The sequence below is a fragment of the Pantherophis guttatus genome, chromosome 14, assembly GCF_059756535.1.
Source record: "Pantherophis guttatus breed Tessera chromosome 14, ASM5975653v1, whole genome shotgun sequence".
In the NCBI taxonomy this organism is placed as follows: Eukaryota; Metazoa; Chordata; class Lepidosauria; order Squamata; family Colubridae; genus Pantherophis; species Pantherophis guttatus.
The window spans coordinates 11067581-11094380 of NC_142076.1; the positions used below are offsets into that span (position 1 = coordinate 11067581).

General features: G+C 44.6%; 1 protein-coding gene across 3 annotated transcripts in view; it reads left to right on the forward strand.

Annotated features, from left to right (window-relative positions):
- RAB11FIP3 (RAB11 family interacting protein 3) overlaps nucleotides 1-26800 on the forward strand; it is an 89987-nt gene continuing 63187 nt past the window's right edge. The window contains exon 1 of one of the 3 annotated variants that reach the window (XM_060692949.2): nucleotides 1-1724. In XM_060692949.2, coding sequence (XP_060548932.1) covers nucleotides 753-1724 — 972 coding nt within the window. In that variant the 5' untranslated portion in view covers nucleotides 1-752. The remainder of the gene's footprint in view (nucleotides 1725-26800) is intronic. The other 2 variants (XM_060692950.2, XM_060692947.2) reach the window with 2 other exon arrangements.

The following is a 26800-nucleotide window of genomic DNA, read 5'->3' on the forward strand; positions in this document are numbered from 1 at the left end:
GGGGAGGAGCCGCCAAGCGCCGCCGGCCAGGCCGAGCCGAGCCCCAGCCACTCCTCCTCCCGGCAACCCGGCTCGCTGGAAGAAGCAGCCTCCTCCCTCCTCCTCCTTTGCAGCAAGCGGGGCTGGGAGACCCCCCCCCCATCCCCATTCAGGGTAATCTCGCCAGCAAGCAAGCAAGCAAGCCCGGGAGGGGGGGGGTTCCTCCTCCCCCCCCTGCCCGGCCTTTGCCTTGCAAAGCAGCTGCTGCTAATTGCGGAGTGTGGGGGGGGGTCTCCAGCGCTGCTTTTGGGGAGGGGGTTTCCCTCCACCCCCCCTTTTTTTCCTTTTTTTTTTTTTTTGCAAATCTCCCCTTTTTGCATCCTTTCTTCCTCTTCCCTCCTCTCCCCCCCCTTTTTTTTTCCTTCCCTCCCCGGCTGGGGGAAAGCAGTGCGCGCGCTCCCGCCCCGCTTTGCGCGCCCCCGGAGCCGGAGGAGCAGCAGCAGCAGCAGCAGCTGCCGGAGATGCGAAGGGCGCGGAGCTGATGGAGGCGCCCCGGCTGCGCCCCCAAAAAGAGCGGCGAAGGCGAAGGAGGAGGCGGCGGCGAAGGAGGCGGCGGGGGGAGCTCGGCGGGCCGCTCCCGGGGACGCGGGGGACCACGGCGGCTGCTGCTGCTGCTTGGAGGGGCCCTCCCTGATCGGCCGCCCCCGCTGGGGGAGGAAGAGGGGGCTGGAAAGACGCGACCCCCGCCCGCCTCGTCCGCTTTTCCGACGGCCATGGAGTTCTCCGACCCGGGGAGCCCGACGGCGCGGGAGGCGAGGCTGAGCCTGGAGCCCCTGGGGTTGGAGGGTCTCCACCGGCGACCCCCGTCCCCGCCGCCTCTGCCCGGCCCGGAGCTGCTGCTGTGCCGTTCTCCAAGGAGCCCCGTCGGGGGAAGCTGCTCCCCTAGCGCCGCGATGCTGCAGGACGCGGTGCCTCCTCCGATCCTGGAACAGGTGCTGCGCGGGATGGCCGAGCGGGGTCCCCGCCGAGCTTCTGCTTCTTCTTCCTCCTCCTCCTCCTCCTCCTCCTCTTCTTCTTCCCTCGGAGGCTGCTGCCTAGCCGGGCCGGCGGAGCTAGAAGCGCAGCCGGGTTCTCGGGGACGCGACGGCCCAATCAGCCTCGAGGAAAGCCACTCAGGTGCGGGAGATCTCTTGCAAGAAGAAGAAGAAGACGCCGCCGCCGTTGAGCAGATCCTGGAGGAAAGTGCTGATGGTGAGCCCTGGAACTGTTTAGTAGAACCTCCCCTTGCTCCGGATTTACGACGGGAGGCGGTCACTAAGAGGGAAGAGTTGGACGCAGAGGAACCTTTCTGTCCCATTTCGGGGACCCTCCCAGGCTCGGAGGGTCTTTTCCTGGATCTCGCGGCCCCTCCGGAAGAGGAATCCTACAGCTCTGGGCTCTTTCTGGATTGCCCTTGGACGGATGAGATGGACCACACGGACTCTCAAATGGGCCGGGGTCCCCCTTTGTTAAGGCCTTTAGTGGCGACCCCCCCAAGTACATTGCTCCCCACTCTCCGGTCTTCCAACGATATCGTTCCCCACTTACCTTTGGGACAGGCCCAACACCTGGAAGAAGAGCTACCTGGCTGTTTGGAAGATGCCCCTCAGCTCCGAACGGTCTTCCGAGCCCTGGACCAGGACGATGATGGATTTGTCCGGATAGAGGAGTTTGTGCAGTTTGCCACTGTCTACGGAGCGGAGCAGGTAAAATCGGGGGGGGGAGTTTACTGGGGTTTCGTGTTTAAAGGATGCTCCCTTTTCCAACCTTTGCTGACAAAATTGGGGCCTGTCCGTCTTATTTATCCGGGAAAGGATGCCCTGAGATCTATGCAGGCTTGGTCCATGAAAGAGGGGCCCTCTGCATTGGATTGGAGAATTATCGACAAACTGAACAATAGTTGCTTAGTCTTGGGTTACAGGGATGGTGACGGCTGCAATTCTGGCTAATGGTTGGGCCTGGTTTGTTGAGACTCAGTTTATTTGGCTAGCAGGGAGTCACATTACAGATAAGGCTTGTGTTGTTTCAGTGCTGTTTCATACACCTTTGGGATAATAAATTTGGCCAGGCCCTAAAGAAACTTTTGGTTCCCATATGCCAGGAATTTTTTTAGTTTCAGAACTACAAATAGGGAAATAATTCAGATTTCCTGCTCTTCACCTGCAGGTTGATAAGGATGCAGTCTTGCAAAACGTTTTGGGGATTTTGATAATCTGTGTGTAAACTGGTACGCGGTTTGAATCAACAACGTAGAGAAGCAAATACATTTAAAGGGCCCAAACTCGGAGAAGAGTAACATCATCTCCTCTAATAAAAATTGACCCAAGTGAGATCACATTTAATATCCCGGTTCAACTTAGTTAGGTTTGTCTTAATTAATTTGGGGAAGCAAGAACCAGATAATGTGGTACTTCAGTTTGTTTGGGGTTGGTTTGGGCTAGGTGAATCCAGCTGTGGTCCGTTGTTAACTATGATTTATAGCTTAACATACTGTAGGGATGTACCTCCTTTCATGGCTTATTTTCTAAACGGGGGTGTCCAACCTTGGCAAACTTTAAGACTTTTGGACTTCAGTTCCCAGAATTTCCCAGCTAGCTAGGGAATTCTGGGAGTTGAAGTCCACAAATCTTAAAAGTCACCAAGGTGGGACACCTCTGCTCTAAACTGCGATTAAACAAACCGTTCCTTGATTTAGTGTGTAAACCAGGTCACTGTAAAACATTAGGCCTAATTCACATTTTCCAAGGGTTATATAGCCTAGATCAGTGATGGCTAACCTTTTTGCCATCATGTGCCAAAAGCGGGGGGAGTGCAGGGGGTCATGTACACGGGTGCCCACACCCATAATTTAATGCACCCCATCCCCCCGAACTCCCCCCATGTTTGGCACGTGATGGCATGGTGGGCCCAGTAGGCCTGTTTTTCGCCCTCCCCAGGCTCCAGAGCTTTTTTAGGAGCCCGGGGAGGGTGAAAACGGTCTTCCCCACCCCCCCTGGAAACCCTCTGGAGGCCAGAAACAGCCTGTTTCCCAACTTCCGATGGGCCCGGAAGGCCCAAAAATCAGTTGGCCAGTGTCCGCATGCGCGCCGGACCTGAGCTAGGGCAACGCTCGTGTGCCCACCGATATGGCTCCGCGTGCACCATAGGTTTGCCATCACGGGCCTAGAACTTGGTGTTTTTCAATCCTGGCCCACGTTGGGAATTCTGGGAGTTGAAGTCCACATATCTTAAATTTGCTAAGGTAGACTTAGATGATAAAAAAGAGGAAGGGAATTAGGAGGCTATGGAAAATGAGCCTAGATGGTTTTATCTGTGAGTCACTTAATTTGTATTTGCTACAAGCAGAACTGCTTTTTTTCCCCTTAAGGTAGAAGCTTTTTTTAACAGCTAATCTTAGTTTGATGCCTCTGCCTAGTGTTGTGTCATTGTGCGGGTGAGATGAGTGAGGTTGGCCCACGTGATAAAGCTAGAAATGCTTCATAATGTTGCTTTGATGCCTGCTTGGTCCATTCTAGCTAAACTCCTGAGGTAAATCCAGGGCTCTTAAGTTTGCTTTGGGCCCAGGTGTGGATTATCTTCCGGACTGACTTCATGGATAATCCAGTTGTGCTCCAGGGATCGCAGTAAAGACCCATGATTTAACATAGGCAGGTTAGGATAAAGGCGATAATTTTACAAGCAAGGATCTGCCCTGTTTGTGAAAAGCTGCCTTCCCTAACTTGCTGCTTTCCAACCTTGGCCAACTTTTAAGACTTGTGGACTTCAGCTCCCAGAATTCTTAGCAGCAGTTCATACTGGCTAGGGAATTCTGGGAATCGAAGGCATATACTGTATCTGCAGTGAGAGAAAGTTGAAGGAAGACTTAGTTTAGGATGGGAAGTTTTGGATTCTAGGGTTGAAGGAAGTCCTTAGCTAAATTTCAAAAGTTTGCTTAAAACTACTGGCAAGAGTAATACATTCCATAATATATGGGATATATTTAAGGTAATATATTTAAGAATAATGTGTATAATGTATCTAAATATTTGGAGCAGGGGAGTGAAATAGAGACAGATGTTGATTTCACATCTCTTGCTTCTCAGCCTTGACAACTCCAGATGTGTTGACTTCAACTCCCAGAATTCTCAAAACCGTCTAATCTGATCAGGGAATTTTGGGAAACAAAATCTACATATCTCCAAGTGGAGAACATATTGCACTAATAATCCCGCCCTTCTTTGAAATCCAACCTCACAGGGTTTCTGTTTCGTGGATTAAAAGGGAGGAAGAAAAAGTTGAATCTTGTACAGTAGTGGCCAATTTTTTTTTGGGAAAAGTGCATTTTCTAAAACTGGCTAATAACACCACTTTTTTTGGAGTAATACCATAAAATTAGATATCAATGGAAAGATAATTTCATCAAGAATGTAATGCAATAACTTTTAGGAAGGATTTGCTATTAGAATAGCAGTTGCAGTATAAAGCAAAACACGTAGAAAAAACGAGATATACAAAAATGATCCCCATGTCAGTTAATACTTAGTGGGGTAACCTTTAGCATGAATGACGGCCTTACAAGGTCTTCCCATGGAGTGAACCAAGTCTTTTAGTTCTGCAGCTGTTATCATGTGAAACCAAGATTGAAGGATGGCTTCTATTAACTGGGTTTTTATTGCTGGGTCGCTTTTGACTAAAGTTTATTGAGTCGGCTCCCTAGATTTTCAATTGGGTTAAGGTCTGGTCTATTCCCAGGCCATTCCAGCAGTGGAATATGATTTATCTTGAAACTCCCCCCAAAAGTGGTGCTATTAGTCATCAAACCTCAAATATACACTTTTCCCAAAAGGTTTCCACAATTTTGGCCACTACTGTATATTCCACTAGATAATAGAATAAGCCTGAAACAGAACGCAGTATTTTTTTTTTTTAATATAGAGCCTATAATCTTTTAGGGTCATTTTTTAAATTTGCACCTGGATTTGAAACAAAAGTTACATACAGCGATCCCTAAGAAGTGTCAGATTAGATTCTTCTGGAAGCAATTTGAGATCTATAAACATGTAATGAATTGCTTGCTGGTCTGAATTTCTTCCTGCAACCTTCCTGTTGCATCTTTCCATTAGTAAGGCTTTCTCCAGGGGATCCTAATGATGGATTGGTACAGCTTTAGAGTATCTCATCACTTCGTGGCAAGTCAAATCCAATCCATCACGTGAACTAAATGTGTTCCTGTTGTATGACTTGTGTATCGGCATGAGGGGTAGGACAGGGGTGGGTTCTACTTACCTTTACTACCGGTTTGCAACGGGATCGCGCTCGCACCCTTGCATGCACAGATCGCCGATGATGACATCCGGGGCAGTGGGCGGGGCCTCCTGCCGGTTTTACTACTGCTTCTTGCGAACCGGTCCAAACCAGAGGCAACCTACCACTGGTGTAGGGCACTGCCGGTTATTCTCACTGAATATTTCCCCACTGAGCAGGGGGGCTGAATTTAGTGAGGTAGAAAGTTATCTGTGTGTCTTGAAAAGAAGGACTAGGGGTGACATGATAGCAGTCTTCCAATATCTCAGGGGCTGCCACAAAGAAGAGGGAGTCAAGCTATTCTCCAAAGCACCTGAGGGTAGAACAAGAAGCAATGGGTGGAAACTCATCAAGGAGAGAAGCAACTTAGAACTAAGGAGAAATTTCCTGACAGTGAGAACAATTAACCAGTGGAACAACTTGCCACCAGAAGTTGTGAATGCTCCAACACTGGAAGTTTTTAAGCAGAGATTGGACAGCCATTTGTCTGAAGTGGTGGAGGGTTTCCTGCCTGGGCAGGGGGTTGGACTAGAAGACCTCCAAGGTCCCTTCCAACTCTCTTATTCTAGTCTATTCTTCCTGAGAATGTAGAAGTTGCTCTCATTTTACACACTGAATCAAGCTTGCTTTTTTTCCTGCTGTTACATAGAGGTACTCGTCTCAAGATTGACTTTTCAGCGGAATTTAGTACAGTAAAAGGGCATGTGAAATAAAGAAGCATAACATAACGTTTCCTGAATACTTTTTATCCCAGAGCTATAATTGCACTCAACCATGAACTAAAGGGCCACCATCGGTGAGATGTTGGACAGCATTACTTGGTCTGTTGTGCGGATGTTTGGGTGGTTTAGGGGTGGGGAATTGTGGTGGGTGGGAGTGTGTTTGGGGATTATGTGTGTGGGACTGGTCTTTGGATGTCAAGTAAATTTCGTTGTATGTGTATACTGTGTATACACATACAATGACAATAACGTTTATTATTATTATATAGATAGTACTGGACTTACAACCACAGTTTGGATAAGAGTTTCAGTTGCTAAGCAAGGCATGTTATGAAATGAATGATGCCCAATTTGAGCTGGGCTATGAAGTTGGCAATTGTGCTTGTTTTGTAAACCGTAGTTAAAAAAAAACAAAACAAATGCCAAGTTTGAAACTAGCCATTGTTTAAAAATGTACCTTTGCTGGGTTCACACATTATATTAAGCCAAGGTGTTTTGAACTTGGGCTAGTTAAACAAGCATGCTGCACCCAGCTCCAGCAGAACAAACATTGGCTTATTACTGATCCCAGCCTGAATTTTGGATAGTAATTTTTCAGAAATGATATTGCTCCGAGAACAGGCCAGTTTCTTAACTTAGCTATATCTGGCTTTTGCGTTTGCTTGTAATTGTTCCTCTGAACTCCCAAGCAACCTGGATTCCTTTGAATTATTCAGGCTGTTCCCTCTCTCTTCTTCTGTTTCACTGACATTCATTATCTTTCCTGAGGTTTAATTTGAGGAAAAGGGCTGCAGGCTGCAGTGCCATGTTTTAATCATACATGTGTGTCCGTCTGTTACGTCATCTACTATCTGTCCTGAAATAATTCCTTGAATCTCTGCTTTTTTCACATCCAGCAATATTTTTTTTTTCCTGAGTCTCTTCTGGATTTTTTTATTTCTGGATTGATTTATTTTTTTTTATTTTTTATTTTTTATTTGATTTATATGCCGCCCTTCTCCGAAGACTCAGGGCGGCTTACAATGTGCTCAGCAATAGCCTTCATACTTTCGTATATTTATACAAAGTCAGTTTATTGCCCCCACAAACTGGGTCCTCATTTCACCTACCTTAGAAAGGATGGAAGGCTGAGTCGACCTTGAGCCTTGGCGAGATTCGAACCCTGCAGTAATTGCAGGCAGCTGGTCTTAATAACCAGCTTAATAACAGGGTGCCTTAAACCCCTGTACTACCAAGGCACCTTATACAAATGACTGTGGGCAACTTTAAGTAGATAAAAATCAATACGATAGATCAGTGATGGCTAACCTTTTTGTCATTGTGTGCCAAAAGCGGGGGGAGTGGGGATGGGGTCGCACACACGCGTGCCCACACCCATAATTCAGTGTGCCCTGCCCCCCCACACATGCGCACGTGCCCCCCCACTTTTGACATGCGATGGCACAGTGGGCACAGTAGGCCCGTTTTTTGCCCTCCCCAGGCTCCAGAGGCTTTCTAGGAGCCTGGGGAGGGCGAAAACTGCCTTCCCTACCCCCTGGAGGCCCTCCGGAAGTTGGAAACGGCCCATTTCCTGACTTCCGGTGGGCCCAGAGGGCCCGAAAATCAGCTGGCCAGTGTGTGCATGTGCGCTGGACCTGAGCTAGGGCAATGTTCGTGTGCCCAAAGATATGGCTTCCGCGTGCCACTTGTAGCACGTGTGCCATAGGTTTGCCATCACGGCGATAGATAATATAATATTTTTTTAAAAAAAAGAAATAGCCAAGATTCCTAAATAACCACCAACAAAGCCAAGAGTCTATAGCCGTGATGGCGAACCTATGGCATGTGTGCCAGGGGTGGCACACAGTGCCCTCTCTCTGGGCACGCGAGCCGTTGCCCCAGTTCAGCTCTGCCGCGCATGTGCCTCCTGCCGGCCAGCTCGTTGGGTCTCTGCCGTGCATGTGCGGGGGTGGGGGGTGGGGGCACATGAGGGGGCACGCGCGCATCAGGGGTGAAATCCAGCAGGTTCTAACAGGTTTTGGAGAACCGGTAGCAGAAATTTTGAGCAGTTCGGAGAACTGGCAAATACCACCTCTGGCTGGTCCCAGAGTGGGGTGGGAATGGAGATTTTGCATTATCCTTCCCCTGGAGTGGGGTGGGAATGGAGATTTTGCAGTATCCTTCCCCTAGGAGTGGGGTGGGAATGGAGATTTTGCAGTATCCTTCCCCTGCCACGCCCACCAAGCCATACCACACCCACCAAGTCACGCCCACAGAACCGGTAGTAAAAAAAAGTTGAATTTCCCTACTGGTTTGAACGGTATTCCAGGACTACCTGTATAGCTAACTCTAACCCTTGACCTACGACCATTCATTTTAGTGTCCATTCCAAGTCACAACAGCACTGAAAAAGGAGACTCGTGACTGTTTTTTTCACACGAACTTTGTAGCATCCCCGTGATGACGTGATCAAAATTCAAATGCTTGGCAACCGGTTCATACTTAACGACCGTTGCTGTTTTCCCAAGGTCTCGAAATCCCCCTTTGGCGACCTTTTGAGAAGCAAAATCAATTCACTTCACAACTTTGTTACTGATCAGTTGCAGTGATTCACTTAACAGCTGTTAAATAATTTTCCCCATATGTTCCTCCAAACCACATCTTAATCATGAAATGAATCTTAAGACCATATTTGTGGGTTTTGACCAGGGTGGATAAAAATCAATGATTTTTTTTAAAAAAAGTCAAAAAAATCAGATTTTTTTGATTTAAATCGGATTTTTTTTGATTTTTTTTGAATTTATTTTAATAAAAAACTTTTGGGGTAAAAATCTATGGTAAGATAGTTTTCTATTTAAGATACATAAATAATTTAGTTTATTCCGCATGAAATGGAGCTTAGTTATGTAGCATGAGGCTGTATATTCTGCAACACTGGGACTATCGGTGAGTCAACAGCGGGTCAAAGGAGTAGCAGAGATGACAGTTGCTCTTTAAAAATTATGATTTAAATCGAGTTGATTTAAATCAAGCCTTTTTACTAGTGATTTCAATCATGATTTCAATTGTGATTTAAATCAACTCGATTTAAATCAAATCCACCCTGGTTTTGACTCCATCCAGAACGGTAGCTTGTCCAGATGCACCCTGGAGCATCTATTGAGAATCCACACTTGATATATATTTTTTTCCCAGCGATTCTCCCCCCCCCCTACTCCCACCAAAGTCTCAGGGCTACGGCCCCCTTTGCAAACTCAAAAGCATGAAAAAAAAAAACAGGTCAGATGAAGAAAGAAAGAAAAAAAGAGCAAACGATGAGAGGAATGTGTCCATCTGTGGTTTATTTTTATTTCCCCCCCCCCCCAAAAAATTAACAATGGAGATCTTGTCTTCCTGGCACGAAAGAAGTGGGTTTTGTTTGCAGGGCGTCATGAAAGACAAGGGAGGGGGAGGGAGTTCAGGGCAGGATCCGTATCAAACCCGGAGGTTTTTGGGCAACCTTGCCAAGAAAGGATTGGGTGTGCCCTTGCTTGGCCTCCAGCCTCCTCGGATCGGGGCTGCCCATAAATGGAGCCGCAGATTCCAGAATAACAGGTTGGCCGTGAAATCCAAATCCACTCGAAGGCAACTTCCTGTTCTGAGATCCTAACTCTAGGTACTGTTTCTGAGCCCTGGACTGATCTGGCGAGGCTTTACAAGAGAGTGTGAATCTGACAATTGGTGGGGTTTTTTTTCCTAATAAGTAAGGTGTTGGTGTTGTTTTTAATAATACAGAACGAAGAGATGGAAAAAGGAAAAGAGACCAAAAAAATTGTCTGTTAAGAAAAATTATACATAGGGCTTAAGGGGCCCGCCTAGAAATCGGGCAACTGTGAATTCTAGTACCTCTTAAGGCATGAAAGCTGACTGAGTGACTTCGGGCCAATCCTTCCCTTCCCCTTCCCCTTCCCCTTCCCCTTCCCTTCCCTTCCCTTCCCTTCCCTTCCCTTCCCTTCCCTTCCCTTCCCTTCCCTTCCCACTTCTTTTATCTTCATTCCCTTCTCTTCTCTTCTCTCTTCTCTTCTCTTCTCTTCTCTTCTCTTCTCTTCTCTTCTCTTCTCTTCTCTTCTCTTCTCTTCTCTTCTCTTCCCTTCCCTTCCCTTCCCTTCCCTTCCCTTCCCTTCCCTTCCTTTCCCTTCCCTTCCCTTCCCTTCCCTTCCCACTTCTTTTATCTTCCTTCCCTTCCCTCTTTTTTTATCTCCCTTCCCTTCCCTTCCCTTCCCTTCCCTTCCCTTCCCTTCCCTTCCCTTCCCACTTCTTTTATCTTCATTCCCTTCTCTTCTCTTCTCTTCTCTTCTCTTCTCTTCTCTTCTCTTCTCTTCTCTTCTCTTCTCTTCTCTTCCCTTCCCTTCCCTTCCCTTCCCTTCCCTTCCCTTCCCTTCCCTTCCCTTCCCTTCCCTTCCCTTCCCTTCCCTTCCCTTCCCACTTCTTTTATCTTCCTTCCCTTCCCTTCCCACTTCTTTTATCTCCCTTCCCTTCCCTCTTCTTTTATCTTCCTTCCCTTCCCTTTTCTTTTGAGAGGCCTCTAGCTTCAAATAACCAAGGTTTTGGCTACTTAGCATTTGAAACTTAAGATTTGAGTTTCTTTTCCACTTTTGATTCTTTTCAGCGTGGTAACTACGGAAATTATTAGGTTCCATTCAATGCAAACTGAGGCAGTATGTTAGAGAGTTTTAAATGCTTGTTATTCTTGGAAAGACTCCTTTGCTCTCCAAATTAGTCATACCTAATTTACGCTGCACTGAAACCAACAAGCCAATCTATTCATGCGTTTCATCTGATATTTCATGCAAATTCTGTCTACGGAATTGTTCTTTAGGAGGAAAAAAACCCGCTGATCCAACAAGGATTTCTTTTAAGTGAAACAGAATATTAAATGTAGTTGCTCACCACTCTTTAAATTGCCTTTAGTTCGTAATTAAAGGAAAATAAAGTACATCATTGGATCTCTACATATCCAAGATTGTATATATTTTTCTCTTGATCCGTATTGGCATTGACGGAGTAAGGGTCTCCAAACTCTTCTTATCACAGATGCTTGTCCATAAAAACATATTTTAAGTATGCACACTCAATATATCTATATTTATAAATTACATCCATGCTGGATGGAGTCACTGAAGCAGTTGGCGTGAGCTTAAATGGTCTCTGGGGGTTGGTAGAGGACAGGAATGTTGTCCATGGGATCGCGATGGTTTGGACACGACTTCGCTACTAACATCAAAGTGCTATATTATAAAATGCACACCCCAATTAAAAAGTTTTGTATAGTGTGTGTGTGTGTGTGTGTGTGTACATATATGTGTGTGTGTACACATATACATACATATATACATATATACATACATACATACATACATACATACATACATATATAGAAATAGAAATAGAAATAGAATAGAGTTGGAAGGGACCTTGGAGGTCTTCTAGTCCAACCCCCTGCTTAGACAGGAAACCCTACACCACTTCAGACAAATGGTCATCCAACATCTTCTTAAAAACTTCCAGTGTTGGAGCATTCACAACTTCTGTAGGCAAGTTATTCCACCAATTAATTGTTCTCACTGTCAGGAAATTTCTCCTTAGTTCTTTCATGATAGCAGTGTTCCAGTATTTGAGGGGCTGCCACAGAGAGGAGGAGGTCAAACTATTCTCCAAAGCCCCTGAAGGCCAGACAAGGAATAATGGATGGAAGCTGACCAAGGAGAGATTCAAACTGGAAATAAGGAGGAATTTCCTGACAATGAGAACAATCAACCCATGAAAGAGAAGTTGCCTTTGGAAGTTGTGGGAGCTTCACCACTGGAGACTGGACTGCCATCTGTCAGAAATGGTGTAGGGTCTCCTGCTTGGGTGGGGGGTTGGACTCAGAGGTGGGTTCTACTTACCTTTACTAACGGTTTGCAAGAGGGCCGCACGCGCCCCGTTCCTGATGATGTCCGGGTCAGTCGGCTGAGCCTCCTGCCGGTTTTACTACCGGTTCTTGCGAACCGGTCCGAACCGGGGGCAACCCACCACTGGTTGGACTAGATGACCTACAAAGTCCCTTTCAACTCTTGTCAATCTGTCATTCTTTTTTATTTCTGCAACGTGGGAAGAATCAGTCATGCATTTAAAAGAAGGAAGCAAAAGAGCGAAGCTTTTCGTGGTTCACCTGGAGTGCTCTTGCCAACTTGTGTCATCATGCATAATGTCAGAATGTAGCTGGGAATGAGAAATCCCTCCCGCTTCCCCCCCTCCCCCAATTTGCTTGTCTTTCCTGGCTTTGGAATTAGTCAATATGCTGCTATGGATTATTGCTAAATTATTAGTTGAGCCAGCTTCGAAATGTTCCCCCCAGGAACTGGATGCATCTTAAGAAATGCTTCTTTCAATTTGGATGAGTTCAGAGGTGGGTTTCAGCAGGTTCTGCCAGTTCTGGAGAACCGGTAGCAGAAATTTTGAGTAGTTCGGAGAACCGGTAAATACCACCTCTGACTGGCCCCGCCCCCATCTATTCTCTGCCTCCCGAGTCCCAGCTGATCGGGAGGAAATGGGGATTTTGCAGTATCCTTCCCCTGGAGTGGGGAGGGAATGGAGATTTTGTGATATCCTTCCCCTGGAGTGGGGAGGGAATGGGGATTTTGCAGTATCCTTCCCCTTGAGTGGGGAGGGAATGGAGATTTTGTGATATCCTTCCCCTGGAGTGGGGAGGGAAGGGAGATTTTGCAGTATCCTTCCCCTGGAGTGGGGAGGGAATGGGGATTTTGCAGTATCCTTCCCCTTGAGTGGGGAGGGAATGGAGATTTTGCAGTATCCTTCCCCTTGAGTGGGGAGGGAATGGGGATTTTGCAGTATCCTTCCCCTGGAGTGGGGAGGGAATGGGGATTTTGCAGTATCCTTCCCCTTGAGTGGGGAGGGAATGGGGATTTTGCAGTATCCTTCCCCTTGAGTGGGGAGGGAATGGAGATTTTGCAGTATCCTTCCCCTGCCACGCCCACCAAGCCACACCCACAGAACCAGTAGTAAAAAATTTTTGAAACCCACCACTGGCTGAGTGGATGCCAAAAGTTTTATTTTGAGAATGAAGAATCGCTTATTTCTCAATTGGGGTTAAACAAAACAAAACAACAGGAGAAAAAAAAGTTTCATGGTGCATTCTGGGGTTTGCTTTGCTTGCCGGATTTTTCCAAAGATGGCTGGGGATGATGGCTTTCCATGCTGGTGCGGGATATGAATGGGGGAGCTAATGAAGTTCAGCATCTTTTAAGGACACCGAAGTGGAAAGGTTAGATGATCCAAATGTGCAATTCCTATTTCTTCTTCTTGGGTTTTGTGCTCTGAAAGCCCAACCATTTGTAAATCAAGATTGGTGGTTACTTTTGTGGTCCATAGCAAGTTATTCGACGTTTCTTGCAATGAAACATCTAATAGACTTTGAGAACAGGGAGGAGATTGCAGACGTTTCATTACCCAACTAGCTAACGTCATCAGTTACTAATGATAAAACCAGTTAATATACCAATCATGTTACCTGCTTGGGGAATGAAACCTCTGCAAGAAAACAACCCAGAGAGCACCAAGAACCCCACAGTCGTTGTTGTTATTGTCCTCTTCTTCTCCTTCTCCACTCCACAAACCCCATTTCCTTCTAGCCTGATGATGTTACCTAGTTGGGTAATGAAACGTCTGGAAGAAAACAGCTAAACTCATGGAGCACCAAGGACCCCACAGTTCTCCTCCTCCTCCTCCTCTTCTTCCTCCTCCTCCTCCTCCTCCTCCTCCTCCTCCTGAAACCCCACAATCTTCTATCACTGATGATGTCTCCTTCTTGGGTAATGAAATATCTTGCAAGAAAACTGCCAACCTCAGAGAGCACCAAGGACCCCACAGTTCAAACCTGAGCTACAAATATTCTCTTCTATTGGTACTTCTTCCTGCTTTGGACAACCTGAAGTTTCCTGTCTGAGCTTCCCCTGCCCCCCCTCCCCTTATTCTCTTTTGGCTACAACCCATTAGTAAAAAACATATTTATTTATTTATTTACAAATATTTATATGCCACCCTTCTCTCAAAGGACTCAGGGCGGCGAACACAAGTTAAAAAACATATAATAATAAAAGAAAATCCTAATTAAAAACCAATTAAAACAGGGACAGATAAATAATAAAACCCAAGAATCAGAATCAGCCCATTTGTTGAAACAGCCAAGTCTTTAGGCTTCGACGGAAGAAGCGGAGGTCAGGGGCCGTACGGAGCTCGGTGGGTAACTCATTCCAGAGGGCAGGAGCGCCCACAGAGAACGCTCGACCCCTGAACGTCGCCAGCCGACATTGTCTGGTCGACGGTACCCTGAGGAGGGCAGCCCTGTGTGAGCGGAGAGGACGGTGGGAGGCGGGTAGGAGATGGTCCTGCAAATACCCTGGACCTAAGCCATATAGGGATGTGGTGGCTCAGTGGCTAAGACGGTGAGCTTGTTGATCGAAAGGTCAGCAGTTCAGCGGTTTGAATCCCTAGTGCCGCGGAACGGGTTGAGCTCCCCTTACTTGTCCCAGCTTCTGCCAACCTAGCAGTTCGAAAGCACGTAAAAAATACAAGTAGAAAAATAGGGACCACCTTTGGTGGGAAGGCAACAGCGTTCCGTGGGCCTTTGGCGTTGAGTCATGCCGGCCACATGACCACGGAGACGTCTTCAGACAGCGCTGGCTCTTCGGCTTTGAAAAGGAGATGAGCACCGCCCCCTAGAGTCGGGAACGACTAGCGCGTATGTGCGAGGGGAACCTTTACCTTTACCTTACCTTAGTAAAAAAACATTAGTAAAAAAAAAATTAATAAAAAAACCCAGAGCACCTTCATTCAAGTTCGAAGCCCGTTCAACGTTCCAAGCTTGGCAAGAGAGACGCGTTATTTTGTGTTAGGCAACACCCATTCATTTCGTGCTCCCTGTTTTGATGTTGCGGTTTTGTGGTTAAGCAATCAAGAATGTTTTTCTTTTCCTGGTTAGATGGCCCTTTCCTTTCCTTTTTTTTTTCCCTCTCTCCCTCTCTCTAAGTTTCAGGCTTCGTTAAAACCCCCGTCTTGTTCCTTTCCCCCTCCCAAGTCTGCATAGCAAAGGTGGAATTGGTATGCGTGTCTCTTAAGATGGAGGGAGGGCCCTGTATGAGGAACAGAAACCTTTCTGTAATTCCCCCACCCCCTTTGAAACAGAAGCTGCAGTGCAAGGATTATTCTCCAGACAACCTGAGCTTGGTTATCAAACCTTTGGTCTCTCTGTGAGCTCATGTGGTTTCGCTTGGGAGTAAATATTTCTGCATAAAGCCAGCGTGGTTAGGTTTACAGACAAGGGGAAGCAGGTTCTGTTTTCCGTCAAGTCCTTTTTACAAACATTGCAAAGACTATCCCTCCCTCCCTCCCTCCCTGCAGGAGAAGTTATGCAGGCAGTCCTTGACTTACGACCACAATTGGAGCCCGGGAATTGATGTTGCTAAAGAGAGAGAGAAAGAGAGAGAGAGAGAGAGAGAGAGAGAGAGAGAGAGAGAGAGAGAGAGAGAGAGACAGATGTTCGGTTAAGTGAATTTTGCCCTGTTTTACGACTTCACTTGCCATGTTTGTTAAGTGAATCGCTGCGGGTGTTAAGTTAGAGACACGGTTGTTAAGTGAATCTGCCTTCCCCCCCCCATTCCCGTTGTCTCTTGCTTGTCAGAAGGTCGCAAAAGGGGATCGCGTGACTCGCGGGACACGGCGACCGTCGTAAAATGTGAGTCAGTGGTCAAGCATCCGAATGCAAATTTCGTGGCCCTGGGGATGCTGCAACGGTCATAAGTGTGAAAAGCGGTCATAAGTCTCTTTTTTTTCAGTTCCGTTGTAACTTCGAACGGTCACTACATGAACTGTTACAAGTCGAGGACTACGTGTAAACGGGGCCAGAATGGAATAAGACTCTTCCGTCTTGAGTTCGAGAGCATTTTAGGTTAACAGAGAGACATCGGTTGCATAGTGGTGAACGTGCAATTCCAAATATTCATACTACAGGCAGTCCTTGAATTACAACCTTAATTGGGAGCAGAATTTCCCGTTGCTGAGCAAGGGGGGTTGTTAAGTGAATTGTGCCCGATTTTGCAACCGTTTTAGTCTCGTTTTAGGTCTCTTTCAGGTCTTCAAACAGTATCTCCATCGCCAATGTAATTCAGGCCACCCTCCTTGCAACTGATCCTCCTCCTCCTCCTCACCTTTTCCAAGAGAGGAAATCCCTTTACGGACTCCTCAAGGGAGCTGGATCTTTGCCTTGATCCATTGATCATGTGTCATCTAATCAACATGGGCTCTTAGTAAGCACCTAGGTAGACTTTTCCTCCAAGAGGATCTGTTCCTTGCAAGCTAGGCAGCGTTGGCCAGTTGGATATATGTTACCTTGTAGACGGGCAGTCAATAAATTTTATAACTAAGTAAGTACAGTAAGTAAGTAAGTAAGAAAGAAAAAAGAAAGAAAGAAAGAAAAAGAAGAAAAGAAAAAGGAGGGAGGAAGAAAGAGAAAGAAAGGAAGGGAAGGGAAGGAAGGAAAAGATGAAAGAGAAAGAAAGAGGAAGAGAGGAAGGAAGGAAGGGAAGGAAAAAATGAAAGGAAGGAAGGAAAGAAGGGAAGGAAGGAAGGAAATGATAAAAGAAAAGAAAGAAAGAAAAAGAAAAAGAAAAAAAAGAAGGGAGGATGAAAAAGAAAAGGGAAGGGAAGGAAGGAAGGAAAAGATGAAAGAAAGGAAGAGAGAAAGGAAGAGGAAGGAAGGAAAGAAATGATAAAAGAAAAGAAAGAAAGAAAGAAAAAGAAAAGAAAAAGAAGGGAGGATGAAAAAGAAAAGGGAAGGGAAGGAAGGAAGGAAAAGATGAAAGAAAGGAAGAGAGAAAGGAAGAGGAAGGAAGGAAGGAAAGAAATGATAAAAGAAAAGAAAGAAAGAAAGAAAGAAAGAAAAAGAAGGGAGGGAGGGAGGAAGAAAAAGAAAGAAGGGAAGGGAAGGAAGGAAGGAAAAGATGAAAGAAAGGAGAGGAAGGAAGGAAGGAAGGAAGAAAGGAAGGAAGGAAGGAAAGAAAGAACAGAAAGAAAGAAAAGAAAGAAAAAAGAAAGAAAGAAAGAAAGAAAAAGAAAGAAAGAAAGAAAGAGAAAAAGAAAGAAAGGCTGGCTACCAAAGAGTCCCAGAGCTGAGCACAGACTGAGAAGAAGAGAACAACTCCAGAAGAAATCCATGGCAAATCACTTCCATGTTGTGGCTAGAAATACGATGCAGACTGTGGTTGATCTTGGAAAGCCAAATGGGATGAACTTGGAGAGAGGGAGGCTCTACCAGGGCTGTAGGCCAGATTGGGAAGTGGGGAAAAAAAAAACATCCCAGGAGAAGAAAGCATGGAAAAACCACTTTTCTTCTGTTCCCAAAAAAGTGACCAGGACTTGGCTATGAAGTCACCATCTCATCTCATAGTGACTTGCCCTCATTCATCATCTGCAAACTGCATTCAGTTTTGGTCGCCACGATGTAAAAAAGATGTGGAGACTCTAGAAAGAGTGCAGAGAAGAGCAACAAAGATAATTAGGGGACTGGAGACTAAAACATATGAAGAACGGTTGCTGGAATAGGGTATGTCTCGTTTAATGAAAAGAAGGACTAGGGGAGACATGATAGCAATGTTCCAATATCTCAGGGGCTGCCACAAAGAAGAGGGAGTCAAGCTATTCTCCAAAGCACTTGAGGGCAGGACAAGAAGCAATGGGTGGAAACTCATCAAGGAACAAAGGAACTAAGGAGAAATTTCCTGACAGAACAATGAATCAATGGAACAACTTGCCTCCAGAAGTTGCGAATGCTCCAACACTGGAAGTTTTTAAGAAGAGATTGGATAATCATTTGTCTGAAATGGTGTAGGGTTTCCTACCTAAACAGAGGATTGGACTAGAAGACCTCCAAAGTCCCTTCCAACTCTCTCCTCTCCTCTCCTCTCCTCTCCTCTCCTCTCCTCTCCTCTCCTCTCCTCTCCTCTCCCCTCCCCTCCCCTCCCCTCCCCTCCCCTGTTGTGCAAACATGTGACCTTGGCGTCCTCCAGTTGCGGTCCCGGGGACAGACAAATTCTTATTTATTTATTTATTTATTTATTTATTTATTTATTTATTTATTTATTTACCGCCCTTCTCCCGGAGGACTCAGGGCGGTGTACAGCCACAAATAAGAAACATAAAATACAAACATTAAAAACAATTAAAAGAATATATATCTATTTGGCCCCATAATTTAAAAAATGACAAAAATATCTGGCTTCTTTGGATTAGCGTCGAGATGCAAAGTCCTCTCTATGAATGGAAGACGGATCTAGCTACTAGGGAGTTCCCCAGTAGTCTGCTTTTGGTATAGGCTGCTGGCCTGCCCTCTGAAGCTCCTTTGTATGTTTTGGGTGGAATTCAACCCTTCCCTTTCCTGGTCTCAAATCTTGTGCTTTGAGAGGCTACCCCGTCCTGCTTTTCTCAGGTGCCAAGTTAAATCCATATAGCCAAAGGCCTTGATTTAGGATGGGTGGTGCTTGTTTTTTCTTCCAGGAATCCTATGCACCGCTGCGTTTTGGGGCAGGAAGGTGGGAAATCATAGCTTGCTCACATTTCTTCAGTTTTCCCCCTAAATAGGGCTTTCTCAAGATAATTTTAACTCTCATCCTGAGAAGAATCTGCCACCTTTTAATTCTAACCAATTTCGTTATATACATGATGTACAATGACAATAAAGGCTGCACTATACTGTACCTTTTCCTTGCTATTGCATGTAAGACGGCCCAATAGTTGATAATATGAACATTAATTACAGAAACGTTTTTTTCCTAGTTATCAACGCATCTGCTGGGTGGAAGCTTAGGTCTGTGAAAAGTATGTTTGTCTGTCCCACATTGGCCATGCCTAAGCATGGAAAATGCAAGAAAGATAGGTAGTCCTTGGCTTACGACCACAACGGAGCCCCAAATTTCTGTTGCTAAGTGAGACAGGGAAATGGAGATAGAGATTGTAAATGGACAAGATGGATGGATGGATGGATGGATAGAGGGATGGATGGGTGGGTGAATTGATGGATGTATGGATGGGTGAATGGATGGATGTATGGATGTATGGATGGGTGAATGGATGGATGGGTGAATGGATGGATGGATGGATAGAGGGATGGATGGGTGGGTGAATGGATGGATGGAGGGATGGATGGATGGATGGGTGAATGGATGGATGGATGGGTGAATGGATGGGTGGATGTATGGATGGATGGATGGATGTATGGATGTATGGATGGGTGAATGGATGGATGGGTGAATGGATGGATGGATGGATAGAGGGATGGATGGGTGGGTGAATGGATGGATGGAGGGATGGATGGATGGATGGGTGAATGGATGGATGGATGGGTGGATGGATGGATGGATAGAGGGATGGATGGGTGGGTGAATGGATGGATGGAGGGATGGATGGATGGATGGGTGAATGGATGGATGGATGGGTGAATGGATGGGTGGATGTATGGATGTATGGATGGGTAAATGGATGGATGGATGGGTGAATGGATGGGTGGATGTATGGATGTATGGATGGGTGGATGGATGGATGGATGGATGGATGGGTGAATGGATGGATGGATGGGTGGATGGATGGAGGGATGTATGGATGTATGGATGGGTGAATAGATGGATGGATAGAGGGATGGATGGAGGGATGGGTGTGTGGATGGATGGATGGATGGATTGTTGGATGGATGGATGGATGGATTGTTGGATGGATGGGTGGATGGGTGAATGGATGGATGGATGGATGGGTGGGTGGGTGGAGAGAGGGAGGGAGGGATGGATGGATGGGTGGGTGGGTGAATGGATGGAGGGAGGGAGGGAGGGGAGGGATGGATGGATGGATGAGTGAATGGATGGGTGAATGGATGGGTGGATGGATGGATGGGTGAATGGATGGATGGATGGATGGGTGGGTGGGTGGATGTAGAGAGAGATGGAGATAGATAGAGACAGACGAGAGAGAGAGAGAGGGAAAAAGACAGAAAGAGATGGATGGATATTTTGCTGTGTTGCTGTTATTTGAGAGATGCATCATCTTGGAAACCACCATCAGTTTCCCCTGGTTGGAAGAGGTGCATTTGCATTTTGCTTTTTCGTAAGCAAAACTTTCCACAGAAAAATCACAAGAACAGTAAGATCTGTACTCCCATTCGCCCCACCACACACACACACTATGCGATAAGTTGCGTGGTCACCCTTGCTTTTCCTGTGATGCTTTTTGCCTGCATAAGTTAAAACACGACGGGGAAAAAAAAAAGCTGAGCCAAAACAGCATTTGTGAAGGTTGAAATGAGTCACTTTGTGATGACTTTGTTCAGTCACCACAGAGCCCAATAATGCAACAAGGGCCGCCACCTCCGACCCCTTGATGGCCTTGAGTGGCTTTGATTGACAGGTTGAAGATCACGCTTGCCCCTCCCCCCCAATAAAGGGACAAGATCAGGTTCTGTTTGCAGGAGGGGGTCAGGACTGTTAAAGGTCTCAAATGGGTGCCTTGAGCTTCTGCAAGGCTCATGACATCCACAGCTGTCTTTGATACCTTCCCTGCAATGCAAAAATGGACCACACTTTTTTTTTGGGGGGGGTAAAGGGTTTTTATTCTTTAATTCTTCCTTATGCAGTGTATCATCTGGGTATGAAACCAGGGGTGAAATCTACTTACCTTCCCTACCGGCTCGGAAGTGTGTGCGCGCCATCGTCACACCTAATTTTGGACCAGTGGTGAAATCCAATTTTTTTTACTACTGGTTCTGTGGGTGTGGCTTGGTGGGCATGGCAGGGGAAGGATACTGCAAAATCTCCATTCCCACCCTACTCTGGGGCCAACCAGAGGTGGTATTTGCCGGTTCTCCGAACTGCTCAATATTTCCGCTACCTGTTCTCCAGGACCTGTCAGAACCTGCTGGATTTCACCCCTGTTTTGGACCTGTTGAGGAATTCGCAGAGTAACCCTTGAATAGCAAGGGTGTACACATGAAAGCGATTGAGAGTAGGTACGAATAAACACAGTCAACAGACAGATACAATGAGTTGTGTTTTCTTTCAGGAAATAGTAAGGCACAGTCCAATAAACAGTCCAGGTCATACACATATAAAGCAGGAGATAGCAAAACGACAGTCCAGGGATAATCCAATAACAAAGTCTTCTTACCAGTCGTCGTAGTCATTCACAATAAACAGTTCTTCTGGATTTGCAAACAGTAGCATACAGAGATATGTATGCTACTGTTTGCATACAGTACATTTGTTTCTCTTTGAGAAACAAACCATGTTTCTAGCTCCCTCTTAAGGAGATTGGCTACAGAGCTAACCAATCAGGACACAGTATGATGCAATACAGCAGTCTTAAAGCTATATTGATGGTTTATATAATGCCGACCCAACAAGGTAGATAATACTCATTTCCTAACAGGACCCTCTGTGCATGCGTGAAGCCTTCTGCCCATGCCCAGAGGGTCAAAAACAGGTGACTTCCTGGTTAAAACCAGGAATTAATGATGTCCAAGCGGGTGGGCGGAGCCTCACGCTGTTGCTGCTACCGGTTCGTCGAAACTGAGCAAACTGGTAGCATTTCACCCCTAGTACAAACATCTCTGTGCGTCATCATTCCTCCTTTGTCACCTCTTTCACATTCACGTTAACATTAATATTACAATATATTAAACATTTGAATATCGTAAACCTCCCCATTTTCTTCTTAGTATCTTTTTAGTAATAATACCATATTAACATTGAATATCATTCTTCTCTTCACACACAAACAGTTTTCATCTTACTTACATCTTTATCTTACTATATTTTCTACTTATTCTCTTAGTCGTCTTCATTTCCAGACTCTCTTTTTATTCTCCAACCATTGATAAAATACTTCCCATATCATATAATACTCAGTTTGCTTTCTCTTTAAGGGCTCATGTTAAATCCGTTCATTTTCTGGACATTCTAATGTTTTTAAAAATGGACCACAATTTTTGACCCCACTTTCTCTGGAGTCAAAGAGAGATGCCCGTGGCTGCATGAGGCTTCACTGGTTTGTCATTCTTATCTTGCCCCAGGGGCTGTTTTTAACTTGGATGATGTTCGAATCGGAGCCGTGGATTTTTTTTTCTTCTCCTTATGATGTCCTCGGAACGGGTGGGTTGCTACTGGTTCACCCTGGTTTGGGTGGGAGTCTCTGTCCGCCCACCCAGAGGTCATCAAAAACGGTCTGCGTGAGTTCAGCAGTAAAAATAAAATGATTATGCTGGAATTAACAGCCAAAAAATAAAAATGATTATGTTGGGAACAGTAAAAATGAAATGATTGTGCTAGGATTAATAGTAAAGTAATGAAGATGATTATACTGGGAGTAATAGTTAAAATATATTTTAAATGCTTACAATAACTGTAATGATTTATATTGTTAAAATACATCCATCTAAGCAAAAAGAAAGAGAAAAATGGAACGATATTTGGTTAGGATTTAAGATTTAAGTAACGGGTTTTTGGGATAATGGCATAGTTAAATAGATAGAATAGAGGGAAATAACTGTGTAAAATATTAAGTTGCGTTAATTGAAAATTAAGATTTGGTAGTGATTTGTTTTAATTTGTGACCAGATCAATGCTTCGTTTTCGAAAAGATGTCTTTTATGTTTTAAACAAAATAAAAAACTTTTTTCAAAAAACACTCTGCGCATGTGCAGAAGTGCCCCGTGCGCCCACACGCTCCCAATAGCGAAGTGGTAGAGCCAGGATTTGAATCCCACTACTGCCTTGGAGGCTGATCAGAATTTACAGGTCATCCTCGACTTATGACCACAATGGACCCCAACACTTCTGTGGTTAAGCAGGACATTTGTTCAGTGAGTTTTGCCCCGTTTTACGACCTTTCTCGCCAAAGTTGTTAAGCGAAACACTGCAGTTTGATAAATTAGGTAACCCAGTTGTTAAGTGAATCTGGCTTTCCCCGTTGACTTTGCTTGTCAGAAGGTCGCAAAAGGGGATCAAACACATGACCTCCGGGACACTGCAACCGTCATAAATGTGAGTCAGTTGCCAAGCATCTGAATTTTGATCACAGGCCATGAGGATGCTGCAAAGGTCGTAACTCTGAAAAATGGTCATAAGTCACTTTTTTTCAGTGCCATTGTAACTTTGAACGGTCACTAAACGAACTAGAGGGTGGTCAACTTATTTTCCAAAACGCCTGAAGGCAGGACAAGAAACAATAGATGGAAACTAAGTAAAGAGAGAAGCAACCTGGAATTAAGGAGAAACTTCCTAACAGTGAACAAGTTTTTTTTCTCTATTCTATTTTTCACTCTACTCTACTCTACTCTACTCTACTCTACTCTACTCTACTCTACTCTACTCTACTCTACTCTACTCTACTCCTATTCTGTTCTGTTCTGTTCTGTTCTGTTCTGTTCTGTTCTATTCTATTCTATTCTATTCTATTCTATTCTATTCTATTCTATTCTATTCTATTCTTTATTCTATTTTTTCTCTACTCTACTCTACTCTACTCTACTCTACTCTACTCTACTCTACTCTACTCTACTCTACTCTACTCTACTCTACTCTACTCCTGTTCTGTTCTATTCTATTCTATTCTATTCTATTCTATTCTATTCTATTCTATTCTATTCTATTCTATTCTTTATTCTATTCTTTATTCTATTTTTTCTCTACTCTACTCTACTCTACTCTACTCTACTCTACTCTTCTCTATTCTACTCCTATTCTGTTCTGTTCTGTTCTGTTCTGTTCTATTCTATTCTATTCTATTCTATTCTATTTTTTCTCTACTCTACTCTACTCTACTCCTATTCTGTTCTGTTCTGTTCTATTCTATTCTATTCTATTCTGTTCTGTTCTGTTCTGTTCTGTTCTGTTCTGTTCTGTTCTGTTCTATTCTATTCTATTCTATTCTATTCTTTCTCTATTCTATTTTTTCTCTACTCTACTCTACTCCTATTCTATTCTATTCTATTCTATTCTATTCTGTTCTGTTGTGTTCTGCTCTGCTCTGCTCTGCTCTGCTCTGCTCTACTCCTATTCTATTCTATTCTATTCTATTCTATTCTATTCTATTCTACTCTACTCTTAGAGTAATCTAATCTAATCTAATCTAATCTAATCTAATCTGGTCTACCTTTTTTTATTTATTTGTTTGATCGATTGACTGATTTCTGTAGCCACCCATCTCAGCAACTCTTCTGGGTGGCTGATTGTTCAAAAACATATATCACAACGACTACATTGTAATGAGTGTGTTCGATCACATTTGTTGCATTGTTCAGTACACATCTCCAGATACAACACTGCATCTTTCCCGTTTTATTTGTTTGGCCTGTGTAAGAAGCTCTCGGTTCTATTTTGCCCCATCATGCAGAATTGGAATATTTTTTGTTTCAGAAAAAGGCTAATTATATCTCTTTCCCTGCTTCGTCTTTCTCTCCCAGTCTCCTAATCTTTGCTAACCTGTGATTTTTTCCCTCTTCTCTCTTCTTTTTCCCGCTAATTGCTGCAGCATTATAAAAGTGTTATTATCTACAGCTGCAGACTCAAGGATGGTTTTTTTTTTTACTACTATAAAGTCCCTATAATTGGGGAATCCTGACAAATTGCCCAATTCTTCCACTAAAGCCTCGGCAATCAAAATATTCTTTTAAAATGATATTTTAAATGAAAATGCTTGTAAGCTTTAAAAAGTGGGTCGGGGAGAGACTTTCTGGGTTTTCATCGCCCAGATAATTTCTCACCCGTTTATGTAATGTCGTTTCAAAGCTTTGCAGCTGTTAGCTACAGTAATCCGTACAATAATTGGCCAAGATGATCCCCCCAATTACTAAGGAAGGCATAATCCACCCTGTTTGATTCATGGCTGAAGAAGTGAGATCCTGTGCATGGCATCTTTATAATCACACGCTGCTGATGATTAAGCTGCCTTCCATTTATTTATTTATTTATTTATTTATTTATTTATTTATTTATTTATTTATTTATTTTGTCAAGCACGTATTAGATAACATATATAAATATAAACATGATTATGAATACAGGAAATGGATACGAATAAATGGGGGACAGTAGGACAGGGATGGTAAGCACGCTGGTGCTCTTATGCACGCCCCCTTACAGACCTCTTAGGAATGGGGTGAAGTCGACAGTAGACAGTCTAAGGTTAAAGTTTTTGGGGTTTGGGGAAGAAACCACAGAGTCAGGTAGTGCATTCCAGGCATTGACCACTCTGTTGCTGAAGTCGTATTTTCTGCAATCGAGTTTGGAGCGGTTTACCTTAAGTTTGTGTCTATTGTGTGCTCGTGTATTGTTGCGGTTGAAACTGAAGTAGTCATTGACAGGTAGGACATTGTAGCAGACAATTATGTGTACTACACTTAGGTCAGACCGAAGGCGGCGTAGTTCTAAGTTGTCCAAGCCCAAAATTTCAAGCCTGGTGGCATAAGGGATTCTGTTGTGAGTAGAGGAGTGGAGGACTCTTCTCGTGAAATACCTCTGGACTCACTCAGTTGTATTAATGTCCAATATATAGTGTGGATTCCAAGCAGATGAGCTGTATTCAAGAAATGGTCTGGCAAAGGTTTTGTATGCCCTAGTTTGCAGTACAATATTACCAAAGAAGAAGCTTCGTAAGATTAGGTTAACAGCTCTTAATGCCTTTTTGGCAATGCTGTTACGGTGAGCTCTGGCACTTTGATCATTTGAGATGAGTACTCCAAGGTCCTTGGCAGAGTTTAATCATCTTTTAATCATCTGTTTTTTAGATGAAATCAGACTTGATTTGGGTTTGCGTAACGAGCTAAGCTACGAATCAGGATTTAAAAAAAAACATAGCCTAGATCAGTGGTGGGATTCAAGTAATTTAACAACCGGTTCTCTGCCCTAATGATTTCTTCCAACAACCAGTTTGCCAAACTGCTCAGAAAGTTAACAACCGGTTCTCCCGAAGTGGTGCGAACCGGCTGAATCCCACCACTGGCCTAGATTCACAGGACTGAAGGAGGGTGTAGCTCTCCTTCATGAGAACACTGCTCCGATGGTTAAGTACAGATAGTCCTTGACTTATGACCACAATTGATCCCAAAATTTCTGTCGCTAAGTGAGACTGCTAAATGAGTTTTGCCCCATTTTATGACCTTGCTTGCCAGGAGTTGTTAAGTGAATCCCTGCAGTTGTTTAAGTTATAGGAACATGGTTGCGAAGTGAATCTGGCTTCCCCTTGGATTTTGCTTGTCCGAAGGTTGCAAAACGGGATCACGTAACTCCGGGACTCTGTGTTCGTCATAAATGTGAGTCATTGGAATATAACTCCCGTGACCATGGGGATGCTACAACGGTCGTAAGTGTAAAAAACAGTCATAAGTTGTTTTTTTCGGTGCCGTCACTTCTAACAGTCACTGTTTCCCAAAAAATAAGATGACCTCGGATAATAGGCTCAGTCGGGCTTTTAAGCCCTTCCCGAAAATATTTAAACGCAGGCACAGCCAGTCTCCGCTATTTCCTCTGGTTAAGGTTTTGGGAGACAAGAGTTGGAAATCAGGTAAGATGGTAAGAGGAGCCCCGTCTTGCTCCATGTGCCCCAAAATAATAAGACCTCCCCGAAAATAAGGCCAAGCGCTTATTTCAGGGTTCAAAAAAATATAAGACAGAGTTTTATTTTCGGGGAAACACGGTAATGAATGGTTGTTGTTTTTTTTTAAT